The sequence below is a fragment of the Mucor mucedo genome (assembly GCF_025094135.1).
Source record: "Mucor mucedo strain NRRL 3635 chromosome Unknown EV154scaffold_119, whole genome shotgun sequence".
NCBI classification, from domain to species: Eukaryota; Fungi; Mucoromycota; class Mucoromycetes; order Mucorales; family Mucoraceae; genus Mucor; species Mucor mucedo.
Genome location: NW_026252403.1, coordinates 17,115 through 37,956, shown reverse-complemented (window position 1 = coordinate 37,956; position 20,842 = coordinate 17,115). Strand labels below are relative to the sequence as shown.

General features: G+C 36.1%; 1 protein-coding gene and 1 non-coding gene across 2 annotated transcripts; both read left to right on the top strand.

Annotated features, from left to right (window-relative positions):
• The first annotated feature begins 9,726 nt into the window (after positions 1-9,726).
• Positions 9,727-9,799, top strand: EV154DRAFT_t106. Its single transcript has one exon. It is a non-coding gene; the product is annotated as a tRNA-Lys (tRNA).
• A 7,952-nt stretch (positions 9,800-17,751) lies between these two features.
• EV154DRAFT_485617 (uncharacterized protein) lies at positions 17,752-19,327 on the top strand (the record flags this gene model as incomplete). Its single annotated transcript, XM_051598765.1, has 2 exons — positions 17,752-19,224; positions 19,262-19,327. 2 exons carry the CDS (start codon positions 17,752-17,754, stop codon positions 19,325-19,327), a joined length of 1,539 nt encoding a protein of 512 aa, XP_051453289.1.
• Between the last annotated feature and the right edge of the window lie 1,515 nt (positions 19,328-20,842).

Below are 20,842 nucleotides of genomic sequence, written 5' to 3'. Positions count from 1 at the left end.
TGGCTGGGACTCAAATAAGCGACCTGCAAATACGTCCTCATTATCTTTTTCTTAACTTTTAATTTCCTGTTTTGTAACATCGAAAATTTTATTCTCGTCATATGACACACATCATACCTCATCTTTCAGGAATTAGCCGGATGTTACTAGGTACGAGGACAGGTCTCTTTATACTTACAAGGCAAGGCTAGGTACAAGGTTGGACTATATGGTTGCGAGAAGACAGACAAGAAAAGGTAGTAGAGCTAAAGGTTTATATAACAATAATAATAAAGGTGTCGTATTTGGGTATGATTTATTTGAGAATAAACAAATAAATCGAATAAAATAAAAACATGGAATAAAAACATCCTTTAATATTGAGTAACAACATACACCTGTATACTGCTACACAACGACTCCTACTATGAGTACATATTTCTATATAAAAAGATTGCATGATTGGCTTAAAATCGATATACAAATGACAGTTGGATAAAGAATTCTATACCACTGAGTTACGATATCACCGATCGGGAAGAGAAGCTTCTCCGATCAAATCAAGAAATATAAGAAAGAGAAACTTAATATTAATAGTTCTCTCAATGGATTAGCTACCCATAGAGAGAATAGAACAGCTATTTATATAAATGGTTTATTTACTTATACATTGATAAACACAACTTATACGACTGTAAGTGTATAAGAGAAGTAGTTCATGGAATATTTGGATGCCTATTTTCTACAACTAAATATACAAACATCGATAAGATGTTCTATATTTAGGATCACATATTTACCCATGTCTTAGATAAAAATAATCAACAGAATGGATAAATGATCAGACATACAGTAGTGCTAAAAACTGTCTCACAAAACTTACATCGACGATAAAATCCGCATTAACAACAGTATTCGAAAAATTAAAAATGCTCCTAGAAGAGGGATGTTATTGACACGTTACACAGTAGTTAGACGTTTTTGCCGGTGTTACATGCACTACAAACATAGAAAACGTCTTTTTCACATGAAATTGTTTCTGTTTATGGCATTTTACGGACACTTTTTTCGGCTTCCAAATAAGGGCTTTACCCCAAACTTTTTTTGTCATCCAATTAGGACTTTGATAGCCATATGCTATAAAAATCCCATCTAAAAAACGTGTTTTTCCCACAACAATGTTTTACTGTTATTTTCGTATTATTTCTACTTGCAATGCCTAAAAAACTTAGCCAAGACACCCGAAACAACGTGAAGTCCCTTATTGCTAGTGGAAAAACAACTAAACAAATAGTTGAAACAACAGGAGTATCCCGAGCTCAAGTTATTCGAATGAAAAATGTGAATGATCCTGATCGCGAGCAATGTAATGGTGGCCCACCAAGTCTGATTCCTAAGAGAACTAAACAAGTAGTTAGTTTTAAAGTTCGAAGGGGTTATCTAGCTACAGCTAAGGATGTTCAGAAGTATTTGCAAGAGATTGGTTACAATTACGGCTATTCTTCGACCACTTACTTAATGAGATCTCTTGATCTTAAATCATCATTCAAGAAAAAAAAACCACCCATTAGCAATGTCAATATAAAAAAAGATTTCTTTGGGCTAAAGAACATAAAGACTGGACGGTAGATGACTGGAAAAAAGTTATCTACTCGGACGAGACAAGAGTAAACAGATGGGGATCTGATGGAGCTCAAATTACTTGGAAACATAAAGATGACTCATTGCAGCCTCATAATATTCAAACAAGATTGAAAGGTGCTGGCGGCTCTATAATGGTCTGGGGATGTATGACATCACTTGGAGTAGGCTACGCATGCCGCATAGTGGAGTACCCAATGAATTCCGAGCTGTATACTCACATTCTGGGCACAACATACAAGGACACACTTGATTATTACGGATTACGCGGTACGGATGTGATTTTCCAACAAGACGGAGATCCGAAGCACACCTCCAAAATTACAAAGCAATGGTTGGAAAGAAATAAAATCAATTATATTCGAGACTGGCCACCCAATAGTCCCGACTTGAACCCCATTGAACACCTTTGGCACCACATAAAAGTTAAGTTAGACAGCTATTCGACTAAGCCAAGGAATATAGATGAATTGTGGGACCGCTTCGAAAAGGAATGGAATGGTTTCACTTTAGAGGATATGCAAAGGTATTACGAAAGTATTCCCAAAAGAATCGAGGCAGTTATTAAAGCAAAAGGTGGCTATACAAAATATTAAAATAAACATCGTCCCTCTTCTTTTGACCTAAAAGTAACATTTCTGTGATTGTTTACATGTTGCCTTAAATAGCATAGCTCCAATTACCAAAATAAATAATTAACTGTCATTAACAACTACTCTTTAAAATTTGGAATCCGTATCATTGTTTTTCGCCATATGATATTAATTTTAGTTTTTGTGAGACAGTTTTTAGCACTACTGTAACTACATGTTCTACCACAGCCAATTAAACACAAAAACCTTATGCATCTTTTAACTAGCCACCGTTACACAATATCTTAATGGAATTCTGTATTTTAAACAGAACAATAAGAGTGTCCCAGATCGGTTGATTCAGGGCGACGTTATTTGAAATCAATTCTAACGAGTAGAATTCATTTAATGTAAGGCGGGAAACTGAGTATGGATTTATTACAAGACCAGAAAGGTTGACTCAACACAACTACCAGGGGAAGTTGTTCAATATAAAAAGGATCAATTATTTCATCGCAGCAGAGTTCTTTTAGTCTATTTTTACCTCGAATAAAGATATACTTTTTTCTTATTACTTTTTCATTGTAATATTTTGTCAAATACCACAAAAGGTATACAAGATATCAGATAAAGATCTGTACTTGTCTAAATAATCTAAGGTATTTATAAACAAAGGAAGATAGTCTTAAGGACTATCTTCTTATCGTGAAGGGTCTTGAGTTAAGGCCTTGGGGAAGGGCTTGAGGCGAGGTACTGTGGCGGGATTATGGGACGAGGGTGGTGGCGTATGTTGGTTTGGTCTTGAGGCGTTATCCCATGGTGATGACTCGTGATCGGTCTCGTGGTGGTGTCTGATGGTTTAGTCACATGAGCTGTTAAATATGATCTGCATATACATGCAGACCTATGCGGGGGTGGATGTATGCGCGTATGCATTAAGGTATTGACCACGTGGTTCATGACATCATTATCCGTACCGAATATATATTAGTAAAAGTTCGTTCCATGTTCTTTCTGTTTGTCTTGGTAGAGTTCAAATCCAAATCGTACCGCTCCTTGTTGAACGCGTGATGGAAGTGAAAAGCACCAAAATCTAATATCTGTAGAAGCAAATAAGTGTGGTAGTGCCCATTGCTGTATAAACTTTCGTTTCCTATACAACGTTTGGAATCATTTGGAACGTCGACCATCTTTCAATGACATTTTTAAAGATCCGCTACATTGACATTGGGCATACTCATGACCTGCATCGCGTCAACAAATATCATCGAATTTTTATACTGCGAATTAGACAACTGTCCCTTTATTAACAAAGGTGACAGGAACAGAGAATAAATACAACATTTAATCGCCCTAATGTACGCCATACCATTACCAGTTTTAATTTTAGCAATTGAACTAACATCATTGTCGTATTTGACGCCTAATTCCACGAATATAATTACTCTTATCTTGTCACTCAATTATAATACATATAACCTATGTATTATAAGTACCATATTGCGAATACATTCCTATTGGTATGACACAGTAGGGACGCTCAAATAAAATCGAGCCTCCAGGTTCCAGCTTCCAGCAAATTTTAGATAAATTCTATTGGCCAAGCATTTTCCGATTTCTTTTTGTGATTTCTTAAATTTGCTGGAGCAAAAAGTGCTCCAGCAAAATAAAAATTAATTCCAGCTTTTTTTTCGTCCAATAACATTTTGGTATTTCGTTACATGATGTAAGGCTATCAAGCATGACATAATTTATTACTTTAGTCTTTTCCACTTCAACAACACTTTTATTATTATTATGCCTCTCTTGTCAACTAAAAAACGTCTCATGGAAGACGTTAAAAAAATGCTGTTTTTCTTCATTACAAAATATGAACGAGAAACCAAGTCGACCGAAGTAGATCGTCGCATAATCGCAATGACAAAACAGAATCTGGAAACAATGGCAGCTTTTTACCTTGCTTTACAAACCGAAAGATACAGCGTAAAAAAAAACTGGGGTACTCGTATTCGTACTGGCACATATCTCGATTTATTAAACGAAGGTAGAGAAAGTGTCTTTAAGAGTAAAATAAGGATGAGTAAAGAAGCCTTCAAAGACGCAGTCAGAGCGTTTGGTGATTATGAGGAGTTCGAGAACTTCACGAAAGAGAAAATTGAGCTCCATTTCTTGATCACTTTTCATCGATTGGGATGTAAAGGAAATGCTGCTTCAATCACGCAGGTATCCGATTACTTTGGTGTTTCTGGTATGACAAAAAAAACGCTCAGATTTATTATGATCTAACATTAAAAGTAGAAGGTACTGTGATCAATTACACCAAGAGAACCATAAATGCAATTCTGGCTAAAGAAGATCAGTATGTTTACTGGCCAGCGGCAGAAGAAAGGGAACATATATCAAAGAAGATAGGCGAAAGAAGCCACTTCAAGTCATGCGTCGGATTTGTCGATGGTACATTTATAAGAACCGAGCGTAGTCCCAGCTATGTCAAGAATAATTTTTATTCTTATAAACGTGCGTATGGTATCTCTACAATGCTCGTTTGTGATCACAAACGAAGAATTCGTGTTTGTGTCACTGGATGTCCTGGTGCTATTCATGATAATAATGTTTATCAAGCAACAAGTCTGGCCAAATCCCCACATAGACATTTCTCCCCTGGTAAATATATATTAGCTGATAGTGCATACAGTGTTACCTCGACTGTCATCTCATCATACAGAACCGGTTCAGTACAGGCTACAAAAGAAGAAATAGAGAAATTTAATTTGTATGTAGCTCAAACTCGTATCGCAATTGAACATTGCAATGGAATTCTGAAAGGAAAGTTCCAAAGCCTTCAAGAGCTTCGTATTACAATTCGTGACAGGAAAACTTTGATCGAAGCGGGAAGATGGATTCGTGCTTGTTGCATTATGCATAATTTCCTTTTAGAAGATTCAACTGACATAGAGGAGTTCAGAGAGGCCAGTGGACATAGAAGATTCATCAGTAGTTCGCAGAATAGGTCAGATGATGATAGTAGTTTAAATTTCAGAAGAAATCAGTTGAAGAATGATATATTGTATAACAACGCTCAAAATTAATAAACATTTATTTAAAAAAAAAATAGGTTAATAATCTGCAAGGTCTTCCATAAACTTCTTTATGGTTTCATATCCTTCAGATCCTTTTTCTTCGTTTCGAAGTTCTTTATTCAAAAGCAGCCATTGCTTTTGTCTCTCGAATATCATTGCTACTCTCTCGTCATCCCTCTTTTCTCTTTGAAACTCCAATAGCTCGTCCTCGCGATCTTCATACTTCTTAGATGCTTTTCTTTGTCTCTCAAAGAAGTCGGTAATGCACTCATTGAGACTCCTCTTTTTTCCTATACTTTGTCTAGGCGAAGGTGGTCTAGTGGAAGAGAGGGGCAAAACATCATCATCATCATCATCATCATCATCATCCAAGTTGACATCATCAACATCATCCATGTTGGTTGAATGAACATCGTCTTCATGATCAGGCTGTTCATCATACGCACTTAAATCAGGAGTCCCACTGACGATATTCCCATTCGACTGCATTCCTTCACCAGTTACAAGTGGATCCGAGCCAAGTAAAGGGAGAAGATCATAATACCACTTAAACAAATGAGTGGTTTTCTCTAAAAGTTTAGATATAGTAAGTTAAACAAATTTAACGGTATAATAGTTAGCAGTTAGTAGTTTTCTTCTTACCTTCAACAGTGACGTTACCATCAACAGCAGGATCAACACCATATCCAGTAGCGGTTACCGTCTTGTAAGTAGCGGTAAACGATTTTTTCAAATATCTAATCGTCTCTATGATACTTTTTGTGGTTCTTTCACGATGTCCTCTGTTGACGAGGATTTGGGCCAGCTTTTTCGCCATACCTGTTTGGCTTTCGGCTTCACCTGGTTTTTGACTTTCACATCCGCTGAATTTACTCCAATTATCTCCTACTAGCATCCATTCAACCACAATATCTTTTGAGCACTTGCCATTACTATGGAAGTCATTGATCCAGCTCTTTGCATTCGGGATCTTGTCTGTAACACCAGGACGACTATTAGTCGTGGAGCTTCCCTGGGGTCTAGGGGTAGCTGCAGACAGACGTGGAGTTGTTTCCAGTTCCTCAGTTTGTTGAGGTCTAGGCTGAATGTTGACAGGTGTTTGGTTCATTTTTAAAATTTTATGTGATATTTAAGATGAAATGAAGGACAATCCGCTACGTTTTTTTTTTTTTATATAACACTCATCATCATATCGGGAGCCAAAAATTATACTTTGTAATGACATAAGGCCTCTTCTAGTACATCTTTCTCTACTATCTTTCATCATACGTTCCTCATTGATTCATTACATCATGTTCAGGACCTCCTCCAATCAAATCTTATTCTGAGTAAAAGTTTGGAATCTAAAAGCTGGACACAAAAAAATATCATTCAAGTTTATAGTTTTTTATGCAAATCTTTATTGGACATCGGACAAAGAAAAAAATTTGCTGGAAGCTGGAACCTGGAGGCTCGATTTTATTTGAGCGTCCCTAGTACCAGCTCCCTCATATGTCAAACTGAGATCAGATTTCATAACCGTTCCTGGATTGGTCGAGTAGCTGCGGAATCTTCTAGTTTATCATAAATTTATTTTAGTAATCCAATCAAGGACCCTGTCATTGAATGGATAAACTATAATGCTCTAGAAGTGCGGGATATGGGTCAACTAGCTCCTTGTATATAACAATAAGCTATGTTTCATATGTAACTGATTTCTAAATATAATTCTACCATTTCCCAGTTTGCGGGTAAATAGTCAATTCGATCTGCGCAGGAAAAATCTTGAAGTAATAATTGAATATAAAAAGGACCTCTATTTTTATCATGACAAACTCTCCAACTTATAATAAAGGATTATAGAGTCTCATTTCTTTACTTGCTTTATTTTCCAATTTACATTTCCCTTTTTATTCTCAATTATCACAATCATATCCAAATGGTATAGCTGATTTTCTGGCAAAGGCTTACTTCTCATTCTTTGCTGCTGATATTACTAACTTCATTTTCAAAAACAATATGATGAACAATCCATTTACAAGAGCCAACCAAGGCATTCCGCATAGGAAAGATAATAAAAAAAAATAACGTCCAAGTACGGCTGTTAGTGGAAGCCATTCCACCGGATAATATTTTTTTGTGCCGATATCTTTCGTTGGTTATCAATACATGCGTCTCTCCACTGAATTGCTTAGATCAAATTTGGTTCTCTCGTGCGCTTTTTCAAGGTACTGTTCTAGCCGTCAGAGAAAGTACGTTTCAATCCAGTTGAGTCTAAAGCAAGAAAAGAGTAGTCACATTTTGGGCAAGCATAAAAATAATTGTGAGAACAGAATCCAAAGGCCATTGCTGCATCGGGTAAATCAATAGTTCCCAGAATTACAGCTCCACAAACAATTACTTAACCAGTACTAGTCCTCATAGCAATACCATTACCGATCAAAATCTTCATCTCATCTACTAGATGTTGCGAATAGTTGTTGATTTGTTGTAAGCAGGTTTCTCCAGAGCCAGGCATCAATCCAACAAAGACCATGTTTAGTCGTACATTTCGGATCCTTCTATCGAGATTTAAAATGTTCAGGTATACGGTACCAACAGAGTAGCCGCTATTGGAAAAAAGCTGACACCAATCAGCATTGAAGAAAACACTAAATTTGCAACAGACACTTCTACGAAAGGCTTTTCTGCAGCATGATCAATCAAAAAAAATTCCATACATCGCCATCGGTGACATTAAAAATAAATCGAGGCTTTTGTCAATTTCGTTGGTACACGAAGTGAGGCTATCCATAAACCCTTCGCGGCACATAAATTTCTTTGATATAGTGTCCATTGAATTCTAAACATGACTACTTTTGGGGTTTGGTTTGCAGATTTTTGTATTGTCATATATGGTAGTTACCGCATAATTCGAGACGACGACCAGTTGTACTTGAAAGTTTTGTTATAAAATTACAGTGCATTCTGTTTCATCGTTCTTGTTGCTTAATGGGCATGGGATAAATAGCATGACAACTGCTACAGCTGACATATTCTTTGATACCTTGGTAACATTTATCTTAGTACTGTTTTCTGAACGTAAAGGTCTTCATCAGTCTGGGAAACTGAACTTTAGACACAGGTACTCCAGCATAATCTTAAAAAAGCCACAACGTATTTGCCGCTTTCACAAGTAAGGTACTTTTTATACAAGCTTATTAGCATTAAAACAAAAATATAGGAAACCGGTTCAGAAGAAAACAACGCAAGAGCAATTAAAGCAAAATGAAAAAAACCACTATTACAATGACCCTGTTATTAAACTTTTTCAAATGCTTTGTTGTTCTTCAGGAGTTTCTTCTTCAACCTCTTCTTCTTCAATGGCATTTTTTTTAGATAAGCAATCTAATTGAATGACTTTTTGGCTTGGGGCACGGTAAGACTAGGCGCACAACGGCATTTTAAACGCTGTCGTTGTAAGATAACAAAACATAAATTTATCCATAGAAAGAAATTCTTAAGCGATTTACAACTTTGGAAAACATATGCTATATAAATTTTTTACTTAAATCAAACTATACACTCAAAAACTTAATATCAAAATAATTTTATAGTACAGGTAAGCTAAAGTAATAGATAAGCAATCTGAGCATTGCTGTGAGCAGCAAATAAAATTAAAATGTATAGTTATACTCGAAAGACGCAAATATCCAATTAAAAAATAATATTAATTTATACAAATTTGACTACAGTTGACATATAAAGTCAATATTAGGGCTATACATTTAACTGCTAATTCATTAACTAACTCTTAAATTATTTTGAACTAATAAAATGGAAACAGTATCAGACAAAAAACATCTATATCCCAAAAAAAATTTTGGTGGCGCTTCATTTAAAAAAAACGGTATTTTCAATATTTTTAAGCGGTGAATTTGTCAAAGAAATTTTGATAGTACAAAAACATGTTTGAATACATATCGGTACGCTAAATCAGGGCTATTTGAAAAAACAAAAACAATTTCGGTTTCCTCATTTTTGAATTATTCTATTTTTTGGCATCAAACTTCGTCCCACTAGAAGCTCGTTTGACGATGTGGCAAACATGTAAAGAGCGCTTTTATTGGCAGTGACGCACTACAGATTTCCGATGGGCGCAAATACTTATAACGTTGACTATAATTGACCAATTGCTGGAACTTTCTAGGATACCTATAAATGTCTAGTGACAAAAGTACCTATGTATTTGCCTATAACGTCATCCGAAAATAAAATAAAAAAAAACTTTCCGGAAATAGCATGTTTTCGCACTCCTGAAATATTTGAAAAAAAAAAATTGAAAAAAAAAATTCACAGCCATGCAAAATAGATTTTTTTAAAAAAAAACATTCATGGTATCCTATGAAGTTTTAATAAATCTTCTAAATTTCCGGTGGCCTATAGTTTTGACCTTTGGGCTACGTATGCATTTGTGGTTCACAAATCACAACAGTGCCTAGCTAGCTCAATCGGTAGAGCGTGAGACTCTTAATCTCAAGGTTGGGGGTTCGACCCCCCCGTTGGGCTTATACTTTTGACAGTGTCGCTAACTACATTGTTTTGGATTTACTTTTTTTTTTTTTTTTTTTTTTTTTTGGCGGGTCGTGGCTTCCGTCACACATGTTACTTATGTCGGTTTCAATGTGAGCCTGAAGTAACTTTTGATCGAAAGAAAGTTGTTTTCATTAAAATATATTTTTGACTACTTTAAGTAGCATGACGGTACGCTTATAGTCGGGCCAAATCTAGCCAATAAAAGTGCTAGGAATAGTGTAAGGAGCCAATAACATTGCTCGAAATAGTGTAAGGAGCCAATAAATGTGCGCGAAATAGTGTAACTGGGTTTGAAAGGTTTTTTTTTTTTCTTTTTTTTATGTGCCTTTTGTTTGTCCCCTCGTGAATTTTGACACTTATAAATTGATCAAATTTCCACATAAAACACCGTTTCTTCTCTTTGTTTAACTATCTGTTTTTTAAAATAAGCATCTAATCTGTACCAGAATACATACATCATATAATTTTAAGTAAGGAATATCTATTGATTAATTGATTGTCGTTCAATAGACACATTGCTTTCAAATAGTCTTAACTCCAAAATAGATGTCAAATATTTCTCTCAAAAAAAAAGGGCGTCCATCCGGCTCTAAAAGTAAACCTGGATCTAAAGCACCTGGTCCTAAACCGGCTCATTTAGTCAATCAATCCCGTTTAAGCTTTTCAAATGTTATTGCAACACAAGCGGAGAGCAGTAATTCTGAATTAGAAAATTTATCAATTTTACAAGATACATTGGTGATTCAACAATCTCAAGCAACACATACTAATGATGATATTGCAGAAAACAATGAAGAGGTAAAAATTAATATAAATAATGCTGTAATTTTTGCGACTTACACGTATCCTTGAATAAGCATATTAGTACAACATCATCTCAAAGCATTGCCACGAGTGAAGATAACAGAAACATTGGCTCAAATATTGCTGACGAGGTATTACCAGATCAATGATTTTTAAAATATTTAGCATACTGATTTTATACGTAACTTAGAACATTAATCAAGCTGCTGGTGTGGATCTTGATGTCGATTATGCCGAAGATAGTGACGATATTGATGAAACTCAACTTCTTGACGAGCTCACAGAGGAGCAATTTAATGCGCTTGAAAACAGTATTTCCAATATTCCTGAAAATGGATGTCTTGATGATTATCTTGGAGGCATACAGGACAATCTCAAAGGTGGAAATGTACCAAGTCAATATATCAATGGCACATTTTGGATCAACCCTCCAAGCGTTTCTTTTTCTTTAAAGCAAAAAATCAATCCCGAGCTGCTTTACCGCCCAAGAGTATTTGTATGGCTCCCTCAGTTTTTGACAAAGACTCCTTTGCACTGTCCAACATGCGCAAAACCACTACTAGCAAAAGAGTGGGTCCAAAAAACAAAGGCTCGAAGAATAATTGATCTGGATGAGTAAGTTACATAATTGGTTTGAGACTATAGAATGCATACTAACTATAAACATTTCAGCTGTTTCTATCTTTTGAGTGTTCGACTTAAATGTACAAATAAATCAACCGTTCATACATTTATGGGATATGCATCTTCAATTATTAGACAATTACCACCAAGGGTTCAGGCTGATTTCCCTGCTGTGCTTACCCATCGTTCTGGTTTTTCAAAGCAATTAGTAAGGCTCCTACGCACACAATTTCAAAATGCTGCCGGCCCTCATAGAATGCACCAAATTTTACGAACAAATCATACAGAAAAATTCGATTCCATTCAATTCCAGTACTATGATGCTTTAAAAGATAAGCTTGATGAACAAAAGATGGCTAAGAAGCTGGTAGGAAATGTTTCTACGGCTACAACATACCCAGAGTTCTCGACGTTTAATGATAGAAACGGATACAACGGATATGTACCTTCAGCCAATTACATAAGTTATGTTTATTGCTCAATCAACGATGAACTCAGGCCTTATATGAATCATCACACGTCACTTTTGGATGGAATTGTTTTAAAAGGAGACCATTCTTTTAAGGTATGCACACATCAGAATTCATATCCAAACAACACAGGCCAGCAATTAATTTTTTTTTAGATTATAAAACATATGGCCAAAATCAATGGGGTGTCAACATTTTCATGTCTGTATACCCTCTTGAACGAATACGAAGAAATTCGCCTACAAGTACTTGCGCCTACAAAGTCATTGGAACACTTGGCTCCATCTTTTAATAACATGATGGAGAGCTATAAAAAGTATGGCTTTAAAATGCCAGAGCTTTTCTACACGGACAATGTTCTTGGTGATCGGTTGTTCTTGGAATCGACAATACCTTCTCTCCTGAAAGACGTTATTCATAAAAATCCAACTATAACAGAACAAGTCGATTTGAACAGCCCATTCAAAAATTACCCCGTAGCCAGATTGCCAGATAACATAACGGTATCAATTTTAAGTACTACTATCGACATTAATCAATCATGCCGAAAACTTCTTGACGAATGTTTACAGCAGGGTACAATTGCCATTGGATTTGACTGCGAATGGGCTGTAAGAGGTAAAAGATCAGCAATTTCCATCAGTGAGCAGTCTGGTTTGAAGTTCGTTCCTGTTGCTTTGGTGCAAATCGCTTACGGTAATTCTGTCTACTTGATGAGAATACACTCATTCGCCTCAGACAATCTACCTGAAAATTTAATCAAGATCCTCACTGATACTAAAATAGCCAAAATCGGAAAAACGTCAGCGGTGATCTCACAAGATTTCGCTATTTTGGTCTCCAACAATGCCCTGGTCAACTGGAACTTGGTACCTTTTGCAAAGACAAGGATCTCATTGAAAGAAGAAATACATCTTTGGCCGATATATGTGGGCTTGTTCTGAAGGTGCAGTTACCCAAGACAAATTTTGTTCGTTGTGGCAATTGGGAAGCCCCAATCCTTTCAGAAGAGCAAATAAATTATGCAGCTTTGGACGCTTGGGTGTCATACGAAATTTATACCAGATACAAACAAATGCCCACAGTTCATCAGAAAGTAACTGTCAACACAACAGCCGGTTCTTTTATTGCAATTCATTTGGACAAATCTGCCTCGTCCTCTGTTGCTGGATACGGCTATATATGCAATGATGATACCCCTCCTACAAATAATACCCATGAAGCACTTCATACCAACAGTGCACTTATTGTAAAAGTTGTGAAAATAACTATTCCTGGATACCCTTTGGAGTGTTACAATGAGGGTCTGACCTTAGGTGATTTCCATAATATACCCTTCACTGTTTATATCAAATGCAAATATCTGTTTACAGCTTCAGAAAGAGTACATAATGCAGTTTCTGATACTTCTAATACCCCAATCATACAAATACCACCCATTAGCAGCGATACCACTTCTTCACCAATCAATACCAATAAGAATTCTGTCGACTCCCGTGTTTTAAAAGATGGATTTCATATTATGGACATGATCAAAATCAATAAGTCTCATGGAATGCAAAAAGACTTCATGCGTCGTTTCCGTGACATCATGTATGTATGTGACCAAGAGGATAAAGCTTTAGTAGAAAGTTATCTTGAAAGTATTGGTACGGACTGGAAGACACGGATGTTGGTAAACCCTGCTTGGATATTCGAACGTGTAAGAAGGCATATACCCCCAGCCGAAGAATTATACCCCGCCTTGAAATTCCTTTTTGAAAGCTACGGTCCTCTCAGGTGTGAGCATTCCGGCCTTAAACTCTTCAATGACGCAGCTGTTGCCATGTCCCTGCATGTTTTGGATTCGGTGAAGCAAGGGCATGTCTCAGACGTTGTTAATGGGCCTCCATTATATACCGAAAAAGGCTTGGACAAAAACAATCTCATGACATATAAATGCTCCAGAGGAACAAGCTCGGTTGAAGGAGCATGCCATATGAACATTGTTCGAAGGTTTGCTTCTTACAATGCATCAGTTAGATTGACCGACTCAATTTTAGCCGACTACCGGTTATATCATAACCTCAATGTAAGTAATAAATGATTTAAAAAATATTTCATAAACTGAAAGTTATACATCATCATAGGTTGGATCAATTAACAGATACGGTAAAAAGCATCAAGGCCATTATAGTCCTTGGCTTGTACTGGCTATAAATTTATTAAGAGCTGAAGTAGGTCACGATACCGTTATGAATTATACCTGTGAACGCTATGGGAGTTACTTGAATTTTGAACAGACCAATGAAACTTTTGGTGTCGTCGATATACCCAGAACATTTGGCAACTCAATTGGAATTAGGCCTACTGAATCTCTTGCTCCAAAAAAAGTTAAAATAACAAAAGGTCGGATGACAGAACTTGCTTCTTTGCCTGTGGTAGAGCTTCCGAAAATTGGTTATTCCGCTAACAAGTTCAAATACAAATATCTATCGAATTGTCAAGGCACCTTGTATGCTGTAACTGCTGTTCATACAAAGGAAGAAGTATGTCTTTTTGAAACTCTAATTAATACCCAAGGCCAAGAGAGTACATCTATATACCAACCTTTTGATTCGGAAAAACCGAATTTCGAGCTTTTCGCTTTAACATGGAACTCTAAACATTGCCAACATGATACCAATATTTATTACAAGACACCAGGGCATTTAAAATCATATTTTAACATTTTAGAAGACAGGAAAAAATACGGAAATACTGTTCTCAAAAATATTGAAATATCACAAAGTGTTCGAGTACTTGCTGAATCCCCATCCAGGTTTATAAGATCAATACCTGCATTACCCAAACCAATACCCCCTATAGAGCAACATTTTCCACTTGGTACAATCAACCCACCATCACCTCAATTACAGATGATACGCCCTGCATATCGCTCCAGACATATCCCGGGTGCCACACCTCTTACAATACCACTTTCACGCCACGTTACAGCTGAAGTAATCAATCTATCAAATAACAGAAAACGGAAAAGAGTATGTGTGGTATGCATGGTAGATAACTGTCCTGGAAGTTCCAAAGGTTCTCTGTGCAGTAACAAATGCGGACGATGCAGACAAGAAAGCTGTACAGGTAGACACGTTAAACAACCAAAAACTGGGAAGAAAGATTTTGTACAGCCTTTGCCTTGTTTAAATTTATAAATGTAGCTGATAATGTATGCTGGAATTGCTACCCGTCATTATTGGCTACAAACCCAAATCACTAATACCTAATTACAAATAAATCATGATATTTCCCTTAAATCACTTCAATAAATCTCGTAAAAAACAAATGGAACTTTACACGTAAAAAATTAAGTCAACCCTTCTAAAATCCAAAAATTTGGGTGCCCAAGGGCACCCAAATTTTTATGAATTAAATGCAAAATCAGATTAATTAAATGATATTTTAATGAAATGGCCCAACTATGGTTACACGGCCAGTAGCATCAACCATGATCATGTGACTAGAGTATTAACACTCCTCTCCTAAATTACGGTCTGACACTTATAATTAAAATAGCATTTACTGAATCATAATAAAACCATCTTTTGATCTCCTAAATAATCTTAGATATATTCGGTCGTTACATAACAATAGTTTCTCCACAGGCGCATGTGTGGTAACTACGTTTAGATAAGTATAAATATCTCTCGTCAATCCTTAAATGAGACGATAACTCTTTTACGACTCTACTTAAATACTTATAACTAAGCTGTACACTTATATCCAATCCGACACATGTCATTGTTGCTTATCATCAGAGGATTTAGGGCCGTCACAAGCAGGAAAATATTTTTTAAAGTCCCGATTTAGGACTGTTGTTATGGGGTGTTGCTGGCGGATATAGAAAATACAAGTATCACAATGGGGTGTAATGAATATGAAGTCACGGATAAATTGTACTTATATATGCCGAGGTTTAAGTATCACCCGTTCTACCAGATACTTTGCCGAAGATAATTTACTTATTATCTTCACTTATATAAATACCGTTATGCCGAACCTATGCCAAATTACCCCTATGAAAAACACTATATATATTATGCTCATTTCTATATCAATAAAAGAATAATTCTTATTCAATTCTATTTCTTAAAATAGTCCCAATAAGTCCGATTATTACATGGGGAGCAATGTTTGTGACGGCTATTGTGATTCTATAGTCATATATGTTGGTTGCTGCTGTGGAAGCATGTGAGTGATACACAGTACTACCCGACCCCATTATAAATTCGTAAAATCATAATCATTAATAAAATTAAGGCCTTTGACCCTAATCGTATCCGAAAGTATAATAGCTGCTCACGCGTTAGAAGTACTCTATTATAGTTAAGAAGAAGTCGAATAGAAAAGTTCATTAAGTCACTAGGTAATTAAGATCCCTATACAACATTGTAAAACAGAAGTGACTAGCTTACGTTTTAAGAGAGATGAAAAGACTAAGGTTTATCTATATGGATCAAGTGTGGTGTTTTGGATAATAAAAATTCAGACAGAAAGGAAATAAAACAAAAGCAGTATTACTTTGAGACTGTTGATATGTTGTATTTAGTTAAAAGGGAATTAGGGGTTATCAAGGTCAAAGAATAAAGGATATATATAAGATGTCCGAATTTAAATTATAAAATTATTGCATAATGGAAGTACACTATTTAAGTGCAGTGTCTTCTTGCACTATTTTAGTTAAAGATGTGTAGAGACTAAAGAAGTGTATTTGTTTTGCATGGAGAACAAAATAAAAAATAAACCAAAAGTGATACTGTTAGAACTTGGATACCACTTTATTATGGACGAGAAAAATATAATTAAAAACCATATAAAAATGTGTATTCAAAAATGTATTGATCGTCTATGAGAAAAAACTATAAATATTTATATAAAGAACTGGGATAGTTCTAGGGAGAATAGTAAGCGCCTTATTGGATCATGATTGTGGTGACCTAGCAAGGCTATAGCCATATTAGAGCTAACAAAGGTTTATCCATGCTGATACCATTTGTCATATAAGCTTAACAATAAATGTCATAGTAGGAACTATAAGGATATTACATCACAAGTCTAATATAGTACGTCTGAGAAATACTCAAAATTTAGTTTAAAGCAAAGAGTCAAGAAGACTTAACATTTATTAGAAGAAGACTAAATTATTGATTATGTAATAGTCATATATATTTTTGGTTAATCAATGATAACTTCAAGATAGCACTAGAGATATGAACACAGCAGACAGTCTTTTATATAAATACTCGTATATTTCATTTATTAATAAAGGACAACCTTATAAACAGTCTCAAACTACTTCTATAGTCTTTTTATAATTTTACTTTACCTTAAAACACAACAATGATGTAATAATATGGTGATATAAATAATCAACATGTTTTTAAATTTAGCCCTTCCATACTGAGTATATAAATATTAGTCAGAGGGATCACCAGTTATAACTGTCGTATTTACTCCTACCATTAAACCGAATATAATTACAATTTAGCTTGCCTCTTCGTTATAACACACCATGTTATAACAAGAACTCTAGTGAATATCATTCCTAGTGGTTAAAGGCACAATGCCAGTAACACACAACATTTACTCTGCGATTATATCTTACATTAAATCCAGGTTGCCGTGTAACTGTGGAATCTTATAACATATGTACTTTGATCAAGAACTCTAAATCCCTTAACTTCAAGTAAAGGAATTATGAATGATTATATTTATATAAAGACTCCAAACATACAAAAGCGAGGATACATTACATAAGTAATAAACTCTACCTTATGTTGACATTGATTTGTACTTCAAATTAAGGTATCACCACCTCGTGTCAAACCTTAATTAGAACTGAGCAGAGAAAGTAGCTGAAGTTATAATTCGTATATAAAAAGACCTCTAATTTTATTCATGACACACTCTCCAATTTATAATAAAGGAACAAAGAGTCTCATTTCTTACTTCCGACTATAAACACCTACATACATACGAATTATCACATTTTTTTAAATGAATACTCTCGATCCTTCCTCAGCTGTACCCCATCAAGATGCTCCGGCCCATATCGACACTACCGTCAACCCTGGTCCCCCTGCTCCTCTTGGTACTAATGCTGTCCCTGGTACATCTGATACTATCAATGTTTTCACTGCCCGTCCTATGGACATTGACGTTGAGTTCGATAACGAGGTAAACCGTAATGGTAATAACTCAAAATCGCCCTTGGTTGGTCCTGCTTCTGAAGCACCCAACTCGAAGTCACCCTTCACTGGATCTGGTTCTGCAGCTCCCGATCGTAACACGTTTGAAGTAAACGCTGATCGTGCACTGATCAGAATCGGCGAAATCCAATCGAAACTTGCTGCCCTATACGAGAAGGAGTCTGCAATCATGGATGTCTTACCAGCAACCATCGATGATTCTAACCTCAGGGAGTTGCAACTCAATACTATTCGACGTGATATTGCTCATTGGAATGCCCAAATTGTTGTTAATAACGATTTGTACACTTCTTGCAAACAAACGTCTGTCAAGTTAATTACTAGCTTGGCCCAGGTAATGAAGTTAGATGATGCCGAAACTGTTTCTGAAAAGAGACAAAAGGATCACTCTGACATTCCAGCTAAGGAGATTCCGGTCTTTGACGTCAAATATTCTGATTTTGACTCTAATCCCGACGTCCACAATCCCGAAGACTACTCTTTAAAATCTTTCATTCGTAAGTTTGAAAGAGTCTATAAGAATTACGGTGTGGATGTGGAACTCCACTGGCTTTTCCATCTCGAAGCTAGTTTTGAGAATAACGATCTCTACAACAACTGGTTTCACCAGAACTTTAAATCTGAATTGAAAAATAAGAAAAAGTCATGGTCTGATGCGAAGAAAGTCCTTGAACACCGTTTCGATGCCTCCGCACGTTTGGGTATAGTTAAAACTAACATGATGCTGTATAATTTAAAGCAGTATTCACATGAACAATTAGCCCAGTTCATGGATCGCTACGGTGCTTGTGTTCGTGCTGCTAGGGTTCAAACCCAGGAAAATTTCTATTTTACCGTTAATTTTTTGATGTCTCTCTATACCAATAGATTTCAAGAGAAGGTTAAAGAACGTATGGACGAATACATGAAGTTGAATCCTTTGAATCATGATTCCTCTATGGCTAGCAAGCACGCTAATCTCGGTGAAGATCAATTCTTTGAATACTATAGCAACTTCGGTCGCGTGTGCGAAGCATTGAATCATTTCCTTGGTGAATTAGAAGTATCTTTGAAGGAAATCCAAACCCTTGCTGATGCCAAGCCTTCTGCCAATCCTACCGCTCCTTCTGAATCTAGTACCTCCGGTAAAAAGGATGCTACAAAGAAAAGAAAACTTGAAGTTACACCTGCTGCTGTTGTTGAAACTACTGCCCCAAGTGTTGTTAACCTCGAGAGAGTGTACGACCACACCTACGAGTTGTCCGCTGATGAACGCCGCTTTGTCCGTAAAATGGGAAAGTGTCTGTCCTGCCGTATAGCCGTATTTTCCGATGAACATTATAAGACTTGTCCTCAAAGAAAGAAGAACACTTCCCACCGAGTAAGTAATACTAGTGATAAATCACTCACTCTTCTTTCCAATGTTCTCGAAGAAATTGTTCCTAATCCCTCTCCTTCTCCTAGCCCAGACGCTAAAGAAGAAGAGTTGATCGTCCAACCCGATATCTTCGAAGATGATAACGAATACTTGGCCGCACTTAATGATTTAGACAATTTTATTATCCACGATAATGATGAAATTGATTATAACGATAGCAACACATATTCTCAAAAAAATATTTTTTCTATCCAAATAAACTCCATTTCTACCAACTGCTTTAATAGTTTTTCTATCAAGAGTAACACCGTCGGTGATAGTAATAACCCATTCGTTTCTAACAATGTGGCTTATTCACCAGTTACTCCAATCATTATTAATTCAGTAAAATCATATGCTACCTTGGATACTGGTGCCCAAGTATCAGTCATGAATAAACAGTTTGCCGTTGAGAATAACATTCAGTTTCACAAAATTGATGGTACACTTCTATTAGCTAACGGTACACAAATTGAACGATTTCAAACGACTGAATACTTGTCACTAGACTATGATGGTGTTGAAAAGAAAGTACTGCACAAGTTTGATATTATAGACAATAAGCTCTTATCCATCTCCAATAAGATTTTAATTGGTGTAGATTTGATGCCTAAACTCTCTATTCAACTAATTAATGTTGCGTACAAATTCAAAGACACTCTCAAGGTAGCAGATAATTCCATTGATGATCAGGCTTACGCACCAAATGTAACACCATTTGGAACGGAAAAGGAACAACTTGCGTTTAACATAGCACTTAAGCCATATATTGAGGCTAATCAAGCTCTAAAGAAAAACTCATTTTGTAACATTCCTGAAAGTGTCCTACACCTTCCCACTCCTCCTGATTATTACGCTCATGTTCGCCAATATCCAATTGCTTATAAATTGCAGCCAAAAGTAATGGAAGTAATTAACGATTGGGTATCCGACGGAATTATTACTAGGGCACCTGCATCTGCTTGGAATCTTCCCATTACAGTCACTCTGAAAAAGAATCATGAATCTGGTGTAACATCTTCCAAAGATAACATTACCAAAGATGATATCAGAGTTGTTCTGGACACAAGATTGTTAAACAAAGCTCTTCCTACAATTAATGAAACACAACCATTGATCAATGACATATTTTTCACTTCAATGGAAGGCTGTGTGGTATTTTCTACTATTGATCTCAAATCTGCCTTCTCTCAATTTCGGGTTAATCCAGATGACCAGATCAAGACCAGTTTTACTGGCCCTGACAACTTGAAGTATATGCACGTAGGATCACCGTTCGGCGTCTCTACCATCAGTCAATTGTTTAGTAGAGTAATTCTCTCATTATTTAAGGACCTCCCATATGTTCGAACTTTTATTGACGATATATGTATCATGTCTCGATCCATTAATGCACACTTCCAACACGTAAAGCACGTGGTATCTATCCTGACTCAGGCTAATTTACGTATCAACTTTAAGAAAACACACTTTGCTAAGGCTG